This window comes from Strix aluco, chromosome 17 (assembly GCF_031877795.1).
Source record: "Strix aluco isolate bStrAlu1 chromosome 17, bStrAlu1.hap1, whole genome shotgun sequence".
In the NCBI taxonomy this organism is placed as follows: domain Eukaryota; kingdom Metazoa; phylum Chordata; class Aves; order Strigiformes; family Strigidae; genus Strix; species Strix aluco.
This window is the reverse complement of record NC_133947.1, coordinates 13,859,539-13,871,793: the sequence shown is the minus strand read 5'-3', so window position 1 is coordinate 13,871,793 and position 12,255 is coordinate 13,859,539. Positions and strand designations below refer to the sequence as shown.

The following is a 12,255-nucleotide window of genomic DNA, read 5'->3' as shown; positions in this document are numbered from 1 at the left end:
GGCTGATCATTTTGTGGAAGCTGTGAATATGTACCTTATTTGAATTAGCTATCTGACACCTTTTTTCCCCTCCGCCTCCTATGTGATAACCTGTTTCAGTAAGTTGATTAAAAAAGTGCATGCTTTAGTTTGATTTATGAACTAAATTGAAGCTTTTACCACTGGTTGTTGTTTCTATCTGGTGAAGCAAGTGTATTCCCCAGCATCTCAGGGGTTGGGCCCCACACACGTGCCTCCGTTTCCATCGCTGCATGCTGAAAACTGCACTCCTGCTTTCCTTAGCCTACATCCAGATTTATTTTCTTGCAATGCCTATAGGTATCAGGTTGATTTGACCATATTAACAGAGGTCACCTCAAGCAATTGGGGGAATACAGTCTCTCATATTGCACTCCTTCAAAAAGCACAGCGAGCAACAGCCAGAGGGGCATTATAGAGGGATCATGCCTCTCTCCTGTTCCTTTCAAGAAAACAACCAGCTCTGATGATACATGTGGAAAAGAAGGGGCTCCTGACATTCTTCATGTCTTGTCTTTCACACCCAAGTGAGGCTTGTGCTGGAACTTGAAGATGGAGGTGAGCTCTACAAAATATCTGCGTGCTTTGATGTAAAAACCCAGAGCTGCATCCTCCACCTCTGACACTCTCAGCTTTGAACTTGAAATCAAATGTATAGCCCACATGCAGGGCCCTGGTTTTTTATGATTTGCACTCTGCTTGATACCAGCCTTGGAAATGTAAGTGGCAAGTGTTACCAGGCGGTGATGTTGTAAACAGGATTGGGGACTGTGCCAGTTTTCATGTGGCTGGAAACCTGGAGCAGAATCTCTGTAGCAGGAGGAATAAGCTACTTAAAATTACACAAAACAACAAATTATGTTTCACCTTTGGAAAGCAAAAGAAAAGATCTTTAATTGTCTGCTGAAACTGCAGTTTTGCCAAGATTAAATGTAGGATTAATACCGGAAGGTCAAGATTTCTGCAGAAAAATCAGTATAACGTAAGTTTGGTCTCTGCCTCATGAATCCATAACTGCTCTTTGCTGTTTGCTTTCAGCTGATAGTGATGCTACTTTGTAATTTACTCCCTGTATTGCATCAGCTTCTTAAAACATTGGGTAGTTGTCTGTGCGGTGGTGTTTTACCATGGAAGTGTGGTTTTGAGAGTGACCCTGAGCAAGAGGCTGTGGGGAAGAAAAGAGCTGATTTTCATTGCGAAATAAATTTCAGGCTGGGAGAAGGTGTTGGATTGTCAGGTTTGAATTCTGCAGTGCTAATTGTCGTTATTCAGCTTAAGCCCTGATCCTAAGAGATGTCACTGAAGAGGAGGGGGCAATTAAACCTTCATCGCTTAGCCTGATGTGCAGTGACTAGGGAGAAGCCACATCACGCTCACTGGTGGTGCTGGGCTGATCTGTGTAAGGAATATATGTATAATTTTAAGAACATCTTGCTAATCTTCTTGTTGTCAGGTCCAGCTAGAAAGTAGGAAGGGAAAGCTGTGGTTGGGAGTAGCTATTCTTTGCTGTTCTTTGCACTGAAATCTGAAGCTGCCTTTGTTAGGTATCTTGCGAGTGATACACACTCAGGTTCAAAAAGGTATGTTTCAGAAACTCAGTGTTGACTGTGTGAGAGTAACCCAGATGTAGTATGAATTGAGGAGAAGCCTTGCAAAATTTCTGGAAGATCAGCGGTGCCTGAAATGGTAGCAAGGGAGATGCTCAGTAAAACACCGTCACCTTGTACACCCTCTGGACATGTTGAATTCAAAGAAAACATTTCCAGGAGACACCATGAGCTAGAGCTTGTTTCCTTCCACCATAAAAAGTCATTTGCACAGTTAATTCACATTACACATGGCTTCTTAACACCTGGTTGGGGAACACTGCTTCCCTGAGGCAGCAACTCTGGAAATGAAGGAAATGTTTGGGTAACTTCGAGTTCAAGGATATTTCTGTCAAGACTTTAATGCATCAGTTTATTTGTGTTTATTTTTGAGAAACGGGGTGAAAATGAAGTTTTCTTGTAGGCTTTATTAGAGCATGGAGTGGAATATGTAAAGCAAGATTAAAAACTAAATAGCCTGTTGTTTCCCAAGGTACATTCAATCCCGAAGCCTTTCAGTTGGTTCCCCCTCCCCTCCCTCTGCAGTGCTGAAGCCTGTGAAACACATCCAGCGCTCTCCACTGATACCTGACTCCCTTATCTCTGCACTCCTATGAATTGCATAATGATTTCTAGCCCTGGAAAATCACGTTTGCCAGTGACAAACTTCCTTCTCATCCATTTGTGAAATTTTGTGCTGACCCTGTTATGAAATTGAAGCAAGTGGCGTAGGAAAGCACAGGGGGAAGCTGCTGTTTTCTGCAGCCTGCGGGTGCTGGGCAGGCAGGACCACAGCCTGGCAGGCAGATGTTCTGCTCGGCAGTGGAGTGGGAATGCACTGGTGCTGGGCTCCAGACAGCCCGGTATTGAGCTTTTCTAAAGCTCCACTAAGTCAGACTTAAACATCCCTACGTCAGGCTTGTACACCACTGAGTCTGCCTGGTTGTCTTCTTTTTAAATAGAAGTGATTCTAATTCAAGAGAGGATTATGTAGTTGGGAAGTAGCAACATCTCTCTAGTTAAGAGGTTTCCAAAATGAGGGGCCCTTTTAAAAAGAAAGGAATTAAAGATGTGTGGTTTCCGTTTTCTGGGATGCTAGCAGCTTTTTGTTATTTCGGTGGTTTTGATACCAGCATTTTGTATCAGCTAAAGCAGCTGGAGGTGGGGCTGGCCGGGACGTGGTGGCAGCGTGTGGGTCCCACGGGGTAGGGGAGAACTGAGCCCAGCTCTAGTGTGGGCAGCGACTCCAGGTGCGGGGCTGTTCTGGGTGGGTGGGCAGGCTGCCCTCCTCATCTCCCACTGGCTGAGCAGCGCTGGAGGAGCTGACATCTATGACAGTCACCAGGGATCCTTACTCCCAGTGCCCCTTCCACAGGCAGCCCTCCCCCCTTGCCCCTGCATGCAGCATGGTGTGATAAAAACCAATGGATTAAAAAAGTCTTCATTCCAGGTCTTGCTTCACAAGCCAGCAGTGAGTTCAAAAAACAGCAATAAGTCAGGCAAAGCTTCCTTTTCTTCTGGCTCAGTAAAGTGAGAGACACTAGTCAGGCTGTCCCGGCAGACCCAGCTTCTGACCCCAGCACAGCCATGCATATAGTGGCTGTGTAATGTTCCTAGTTCTGGCTCCTCTCTTGTCCATAGCAAGATACGGCTTCAGTCTTGAGGCATTAGTAAATGAAAAGGGGAAAAAAAAAATTTTATATATATAGCAGCTAGCTGTCAGCTCCAAAGCATCCCCAGAAGTTAGGGGTTGTAAGTTGTATGAGGGGTATGGAGAGGCAGAATGGGCTGTTTTATAAAGACAGGGACATAAAACATCAATGGGAATGTAGGGGATAATGTAATGGATTTATAGGTTTCAAATGCCTTCCCCAAACTGCTATGCAGGCTGTCACTATAATGGAAAATAGATATAAGGTTGCATAATGTATCTACAAAGTAATGTTTGATTTAACAGCAGTACTTACCATTTGCATTCAAACAGGCTGCAATTGCTAAAATCAGAGGGGAAGCTTAAAGTCCTAATGTTTGATGGTGAATATGGTTGTAGAGAGCAAAATTCTGCTCGCCGTGGTTGATTAATTCTGTATGACAAAAGATAGAAGATAAAGTGGTGTGTATACTGGGATCAATTGCTGTGGGAAGAAACATATGAGCATATTTTTTTGCCTTGACTGGCAAGCTCTCAATCCTGAGACACTGGAGTTTGCTGCCCTCAGTTTTAAGGTTATGAACACATGAAATCCTGACAACTCAGTTATTCATCAGTGTGAAAGCTTACTCGAATGTATCAAATGTATGGGAAGGCTAAATGGATACATCAGCCCTGATTTGAGCAGAATATTCTGTCTTGTTAATTTATTTATTTAAGAGGATTAAAGAGAATCTGAACAGCCATCCAGAGTTCCCAAAGGATTTTAGTAGTGGAGGGCAAGAAGGACCATTACAATGAAGTGATGAGATCTTTGTCACAATTTGTTCTTGTATTAAGCTTAGGGCCTCATGATCGTACCGTAACACATTCCTCCAAAGGAAGGTCTAAACCCGAAGGGTAATTTATCACATTGCTTGACAGTCCATTTCACTGTTTAATTACCACATTTTTAACAATATGTACCCTTTTTTCTACAGGAATTTTTTTTTTAACCTCCAGTTTTCAACAACACTTACTGATATTTTTATTTTAAAAAGCCCAGGACAAAGCCCCTCCTGCCTCCACCATGCAAAGATGGAGTAAAATTCACCAGACTTGTGTTATTGACTGTATTTACTAAGTGTAGAGATTCAGCGAGCACCTGGGCACTGGACACAGGGAAGCTGCTAAAGTAGAGGGTGAACCACGTGCTACATGTTCTTGAGCAGATTGTGACGACCTTGCAGAGTTTTGTGCTCTGGGCCATGGCTGATACTCAGGCTGAACAGACATATTCAAGATACAACTGATGAAGCATAATACGTTATGTATAATAGGTTATTATATGTACAGTAATATATTCCAGTATCACAATCTCCTTTTGCTTTTGTGGATGCACAGTTGCCCATACACCTGTGGGGTGTTGGAGAATCTAAGTAGGTTAAGGGTGGGGGGGGGTTAAAATTTTTTTTATTATGTGTTTTCTTCTGAAAGATTTGCAGTGGAAAATAGCCTTGTGCTTCCTAGTTTAGTTAATACCTCTTCTGTGGTCTTTCCCTTCACAATGAAAGTTTTATAAGTCCTCATATTGTAAAAGAAGTTTTACAGTCACAGATGATGACAGTTAGCGAAGTATTCACATTTCCCTAGAAAATTGTGTTAAATTAAGCTCTGTGAAGGAGAAAAGAGCCGTGCTCATGCTCTCAATATTATATCTTCATCTTCATGGTTTTTAGCGTAGTATTTGCTCAGTGATTTCAAGGAGTTAATATTCTGAATTTTTAAAATGGATAAAAAGCAGAGGGGAGGATGGAATAAGAGGGGGTGCTTCTTGTTAGTGGAGACTGAGAGTGCACTGGTGTAGATTGGATTTCTGCTTAAATAACAACAAGGACTGAACTCGCTGACCATCCCATCTCTTACACTGATCTGTTGTTATTTTATTCTCCATAGTCAATCACAGCAATTATATGTCACTGAACGCTTGGAAGTTAAATATATAAAGCCTTTTTTGGTAGTTTCCAGTACACTTGACAGTAAACTGTTGACATGTTTTACATTTTACAAAGAATTTGGACTCGTGTAGCCAAATTTTGCGCAGTTGACCGGGGACTTGAGTCATCTGTGCACCTCCTGAGTAAATCATTTCTGTCCAGGTGGGTGGATGCTGGGCTCAGTGTTTCGTCCCTCCTGTGCTGGTGGGAATGTGGCTATTCTTTATTCCTCCGAGTTCCTGTGCCATCTGACTTTCTGATTACTTCAAATTTACTGTTGTTGTTGCTTCAGTTTGAGAACCATTTCATTAACTCAATGAAGGAGATTCCAAGGAAGATTTAGGATTTATTAATGTATATTTCTTGGGTTTGATGTATTTTAGCCTGCACCACTTTTTGCTGTGATTAGAACCATAGCAGTGTCGGCCACTAAACTTTTCCTTGGGACCATCCAGTTGCCCTGAAGACGATATGTAAGCTCTACATTACATATGCAAACTCTGGACAGCTGTTCCAGTTTGGAGAGGAAAGACAGCTTTCAACTTATGACAAGTGCCTGCTGCGCAGGAGATAACCAGGGAGCTGGTTAAAAAACATAGAGTTTCAGTCTTGTGAGAAGTTTCCTCATCTTTGTATTTGCATTTATTTTGCATCAGAATAAAACCAAATATTTTCAATCAGACTGAAATCCTTAAATATATTTTTGAGTATTTTCTTGTTTGTTTTCTGTCTAGGTTTTTAAATGTTTAAATTAATATTATCGTTTCTTTTTTTCAGAATACAGAAGTATTATATGACATGGCTTGTCTTTAAAATAGATTATTTTAAAATAATTTAGAACAGCTGCTTTCTAGTGATTGAGTCATCTCATTTTCTAGATTAGAATCTCTTGTTTGTTTTGTAATGAAATGGTTTGACACTTGGAAGAAGAAATTAAGATAAATACTCAGCATACCAACTAGAAGAGCAGGTGTTTTTTTCAGTATCCTTCTTATTCCCGGAAAGTGCCGTATTTCTTCTCCAGACATGTCTCTGCGCTTTTATAATTTACTCCAGAGTTGGAAATTTCCATAGTTTCTCCTTGAACATTTTTCAGTGTCTGATTCCCTGAAATTTCTCTGCTTCAGAAATTTTAGTTTAAATCAATTAAGGAGAAGAGTGACAACTTACTGGTGTCTTCATTTCACCTGATTATAATTTGATACATGATACATTTATACATGAAAACCAACATATAAGTGATATATTACATCTTCTTTTCTTTCTATAGGAGAAATCTTCTGACACAGAGACATGCATACACACAAATGCATACGGTGTAGCACTTTTCAGATATTCCAGTGAGGAAATACCAACTTCAGTAGCTGGGGATGATGCTGGCCGGGGGAACTGTTGCAGAGCTGGCTGGGCAGCCTTGGCTGGGGCAGTGCGGGTGTGTGCCGGCTCAGCGGGGAGCAGCCAGCCCGTGCTCAGGGAGGCTCTGCTGGCAGAACAGCTATTGCTCTGCCTGAAGTTGCAGCTGCTTTAGCTGTACTGGGAGGCCCATAGAGGAACAGACTGAGACAGAGCTCTCAGATGTTAATCCACACTTGGGGTAGCACTAATACCTAATAAATAGCAGATATCTCACATGGAAGAGAAAAATTATTCTTTTTTTTTCTGAGCTGGAAGAGAATTTGCCTCCTTTTCTGAATAGAAGGCTCTGTTTTCAGGGCTACGTCATCTGTTTCACCTTGGTTTTGCTGCTTAACCATCAGCACTCAGCAATTACAGAAATCCACAGAAACCTCAACCACCGAAATTTTTGCGTAGAGGAGTTTAATAGCCCTCATTTTATAAATGGCAAAGTGGGGACTCGGAGATCATCAGCTTATCGTGGTCATGATGAAAGTCATCAGCAGAGGTGGGCACAGCGCCCACAGGCTCTCCTGGCAGTGTCTGTATGTAGTTTCCTCACCACTTCAGTCACTCAGAGCTCTTGTGGAAAGCAGAGAAGAGCTCGAGACTAACTCTGATGAGAATAATAAGCTGATAACTAGCTGTATCTGTGGGCACCATTACTCTTACCAGTCCCTTAAATATTGCTGCTTATGGACTGAATGAAACTGGACTGCATGCACAGTTCTGTACTATTGTTTTCCTATTCTCTGTGTTGCATCCAGGTACTGCTCGTGTATTAAATGTTATGTTTTGGGGACAACTATTGCTTTCTCTGAATGTCTGCACATCACCTGCTTTAACGGGGTTCATATCTGTTGGAATACAGAGTCTGCTGCAGAAACAATAATCTTGCAATTTGGCTATGCAATGAATCTCTCTTTACTGTAGTTTATATATCCTAAAAGAAAGTTTTTGGAAATACTGTAGTCTGATTTGAGGGAGCAGTCTTTCTGAAAACTGACCCATACTACAATCTCAAAATATGGATGTCCTCTCTCTCAAGTATAGTTTTCTCCTTCCCTGCTTTTTGTGAGTTGACCCAGGGTGTTTTAAGGTCCCTTGTACACATATTCTCTGCTATAGTCAACAGAAAAAAGAAAAACTGTTATTTTTAAAATCAGTGACTTCTTTTTTTCTCTCTCTTGAAAGCTTTTGTAGCTCTATTTGCCTTAACGGGATAGTTTTTTTAATGAAGAAAAATAACTCTTTTTGTAGCGATTTTAGAACTGGTAAGCGTAGCTGAATACTTTTATTTATGTGGAGATCAAGGACAAGTGCATCTTCCATTTATATTTATAGCCTTTTGTATAATGTGCTTGAAAATAAATACCACTGATTTCGCATAGGCTACTACCCGAGTATCCTGTGAATGTGGTTTTCAGTGGCCCAGCAATAGGAGGTTCCCTTTCTTTTTCCCAGGCTCCTATTTTGCTGATTCCTCTGGAGTTTTATAGAATTGCTGTTTCTCTAGCACTTGATTTGCAAATAGAGCATACAGATTGCATCGGTTCATTCCTACGTAACAGATTAAATACACTTTTCTTTCTGGATTTGGCTATGGTGTTGACTGGGTTTAAGGTCTTTGATGCTCACTCTAACTCCGATGGTGTTTTTACAGATTCCCTTGCCTCAAACTACCTTGATGCAGTAAGAACTGTCAAAATACTGTCCCATGCCATGCTGCCTTGCATGGTCCTCACCTTACCGAAGGAAAAGCAGCAAGTGTAAAGATTTCTCCTCCCTGCATTTAATTTTTTTGTTTTAATGACTGTTGTGCTAAGATCTCTCTCTTTCTCATGTTTCTGGCAGGTAATAAAAATTTAAAACCAGGTTGTAATTCCTGGAAGAATCAGTAGGTTTTCAGTGAAATCACCTTCAAGCTTCTTTAATTATAATTCCTTTAAGTGTTCTGCTTTTGCAGTTCTTGCTGCTCTGTGGGCCTGGTGTAATTCACGGCCCTTCTCTGTTGTGCTGCCTCGTCTTGGGTGTCACCTCTGTCTAAATTGTTCTTCTCCGTCCAAATAATAGGAATCACAGGCTCACACCCTTCTCTGGTGTCAGTAGCATCAGTCTATGTCTCTTATTTATCCTGTTATTATTAAAGCCCCCTTTTTAAACATTGTGTATTTATTTTTCCTCAAAATGCAACATTTTCCTTCTGTCATAAAGCGACTTAAAAATTTTCAAAGGCTCTTTCAGCAAAGCTGGGAATTAGATTCTTGTGGAGTCCTTCATAAAAAATTGAAGACTTCGTGTATTAACATACATTGATTTATTCATAGTGTTTCATTACAAATAAGCAAGGATCCCATAATATCAGGAAAGGTTAGGAGAGCAGTGGAGCACGTTACATTATATTGACAGCTTAGTTGAAATTGAGCTGCCTTTGGATTGAATTTGGAACGCAGGCAAGGAATTGGCTGGTAAATAAGTCATGAGTTTTACTTGCAAGTGTCTGTATATCAACAGAACTGCCATGGATAAGCATAATGGAGCTCAAGCAGAATTTCAGAGGTGTGCTTTCAGCTTGGATGCCTCTAAAGGTGCGTTAGCACCAGCAGCGGGGATATTCCTGAACAGCTCTCTAGGTCTGTAACCCTGCTGACTTACTCTCTTCCACAAAAACCAGGCATGGAACCACGTGTACACCTGCAAACTGAGGCTCAAAACAGGGACAGGGAAATGACATCAGAAGCTCGTTTACAAGCTTAGAGAAGAAAAGGACTTTTGTCTAAAGACCTGATGATATTTATTGCATTTAAATACACCATTTCATTTCAGCGTTTTCTCTTTAACACATGAAAAGATTTCCAAAACCTTTGTTGTCAGTAAAAGGCTCCCATTGTTTTCAGTGGCCTTATGAGAAGACCATTTTCCAGAAGAAAAAAAAAAAAACAAGTTGATGGAAAATTTGTCCACGTTTGCACCAAAAGTTTTCGTATGCTGTAGTGGGATTGTATGGGAAATTCTCATGAAAATTCTGCTGGTTGTGCTGTGTGCTTTGGTTTGGCTGCAGAAGTTCTGAGATTTGGAACAAAAAGCAATTCTTTGCATCTTTTGTTGTAAATCAGCACATGCTGAGGTTTTAGTTGAGAGAAGAAATTAGTTTTGTCCTAAGTAAAGCCTTGGAAAAATTGTGTTTGTTTGATGGCATCCAGATACAGAACCGCTCACTAGAGATACTGAAATAATATTTGTCCTTGTGTTTCCAATGTCTGGTCTCCAGAGATGGCAGAAGAGGGGAGCAGAGAAAGGCCAGGTGCAGAAGGGCCCTTATCACCTTACTTTCCTTGTTTTTCATTTGCAGATTACGTACAAGGCCGTTGGGTCTCTGGATCCCAGTGCTGAGCTGTCCAGCCAAAGAGGGAAAGTCTTCAAACTAAGGAATGAAACACATCACCTCTTTGTAGGATTATACCCAGGGACTACGTATTCATTCACCATCAAAGCCAGCACAGTCAAGGGCTTTGGGCCACCCATCACAACACGGATTGCAACTAAGATTTCAGGTACTGCTTTGGAGAAGAAGAAAAAAGAGCTTTCTAGGGCTTTGTTCTTTACACCCACAGATGATGCATAAAACAATAAAAAGGTATTCAGCTTAGTGTCTCTTCTACAAGTTTCATAAGGCAAATTTTTAAAACGGCCACAATCCAGTATCTGTGTTTGTTCAAGTTACAAACGCAGTGGTTAATTTGTGGATATCTTAAATATCCATGAATAGCTTTGTGGAGCGTTTTAAATGAGAACCTTCATTAGTTCTACAAATGAACTATCCCTACAATAATTGTTAGTATTATCTGTACGGCTGGGGAAGCTCCTTCAATAATGTGGCTTTTATTTTCAGAATGCACCAAAATGGATATAATGAAGTAATTGAATTAATAGTGCAAGGAGTCTAAAAATAGAGGAAAGCTGTTTTTTATGTTTTCTTTCTGAGTAAGCACAGAGGGAGTGCTTGAGGTAGGCAGACAAGTATATGAAAGGCACTAAAATCAGGAGGTATTTCAAAGAGAAGGCGCATGTGTCTCTAGGAAAAAAAGGAAACTTAGGCTAGCTATCAAAAAAAATGGATGAAGGTATGGTAGAGATGATATTGGGCAGATATATGTAAATTTTAACTTTTAATTGATAGCACTGAAATAGGTTCTCTAACAGAGTTTAAAACTGTCATTTTTTGGAATAACTTAACTGTTTTTTCAGGAAAGCCAGAATAAACATTTAGAACATTCAGGACACTTGTAACGCTTGAAATTAAGTCTGGGTGCCATAGAAAAGTGTGCACAACAGTGCATGTTTTCCATTGCCCTATTTCAAAATTGGTTAATAAAGTAAGTGACAGTGTAAATTTTAAGGAAGTAAAATGTATCCATTCCCTCCACTAACCATCAGCATGGTTTGAACCCTTAACATTTAGCGCAAAAGCCCGTGTCTCAACCACTCGAAGTAAAGCCATTAGCTGTCCTAACAGCTCCACGGACTGTTGGGGTTTCTGCAGCCCTGCTGGGAAGGGAAGGCACAGCGTGCACGCTGCTCACTTGTGACCAGAAAAATGAAATAGCACAGTAATGGTAGTGATTTTTCCCTCTGATTCAGTTTCTTTTCATTTTATTATTCAGTGAGTGCTCAAATTGTGTTAGAAGCCTGCATGATTATTAACTGTAGGCACACTGAGCTTGGGTTATCATCTTTTTTTTTTTTTTTTTTCTTCCATCTTCCAAACATCTGGTTTGCAATAGGTGGGCACAGACTCCAGGCAGGCACTAGGGTAGTGTCTGACATTAGATTATCTCGTTGCATGGTCGGTCCTATACATGTAATTTGGAAATTATTGTTAAACTTGCTCTAAGAGACAGTCCCAAGGTTAGTAGTGAGAAGAAGGATTTTTGCATTGACTGTAATGTCCTTATTAGACTATATATATTTTTAAATGAAAAGACACCTGTGCTGTACCAATGTGTGAGTATGTGTTTATATGAGTGGACACATCTGTTCGTGTCTCAATCACAGTTAAATGGCAAAATTCCTGAGGACTTCTCTTTGGGCAGGACTGGGATCTTGCAAAATAGGCATTAAATTGATTAGTGGTGCTTGCTGTTTTAGAGATTGTAGTTTTATCAAGGTACTGCACAACTGTTCTGTGTTGAGAACAGAAGAAAGTACTGTATCTTATTTCAGTGTCTTGTGACTAATACAGACCCTGATTGCTGAATTATACTCAATACCATTAGCTAGTCCTGCCAAGACCTATGTTTCTTGCATTTACCTCTTAACTATATGTTGTCTGAAAGAAAGATTGTAAATTCTGTGTGGCAGGTGCAGTGTTTTACATAGAAGATAAGTAAAGAGGTCTCATGCACAGCCAGGAGGAGACATCCAAGCTAGCTAACATATCAGAAACAATTTAGTGGCACCAGTGCAGTGCTGCAGCTAGGCTGGAAGAAGCTGCTTCGAAGGAGGATGATGGAGCCTACAAAGGCAGAGCCCAGCCTGTTTCTGGTGTCCAAACTGGCCTTGCAACCTTTTTGTAGCACTGCGTTGTGCTTAGCACCACCCCCCTCTGGCCAGAGCAGGTGCTGAACAA

The 12,255-nt window shown here is 40.8% G+C and overlaps 1 protein-coding gene across 9 annotated transcripts in view; it reads left to right on the top strand.

Annotated features, from left to right (window-relative positions):
* The window catches only part of PTPRT (protein tyrosine phosphatase receptor type T), a 474,436-nt gene that overhangs the window by 330,005 nt on the left and 132,176 nt on the right, over window positions 1-12,255 (top strand). For all 9 annotated transcript variants that reach the window (XR_012625516.1, XR_012625514.1, XR_012625515.1 and 6 more), the window contains exon 10: window positions 9,979-10,180. Coding sequence is in view for 6 of the 9 variants with exons in the window: in XM_074843013.1 (XP_074699114.1) it covers window positions 9,979-10,180 (202 nt within the window). In the remaining 3 variants the exon portion in view is untranslated. The remainder of the gene's footprint in view (window positions 1-9,978; window positions 10,181-12,255) is intronic.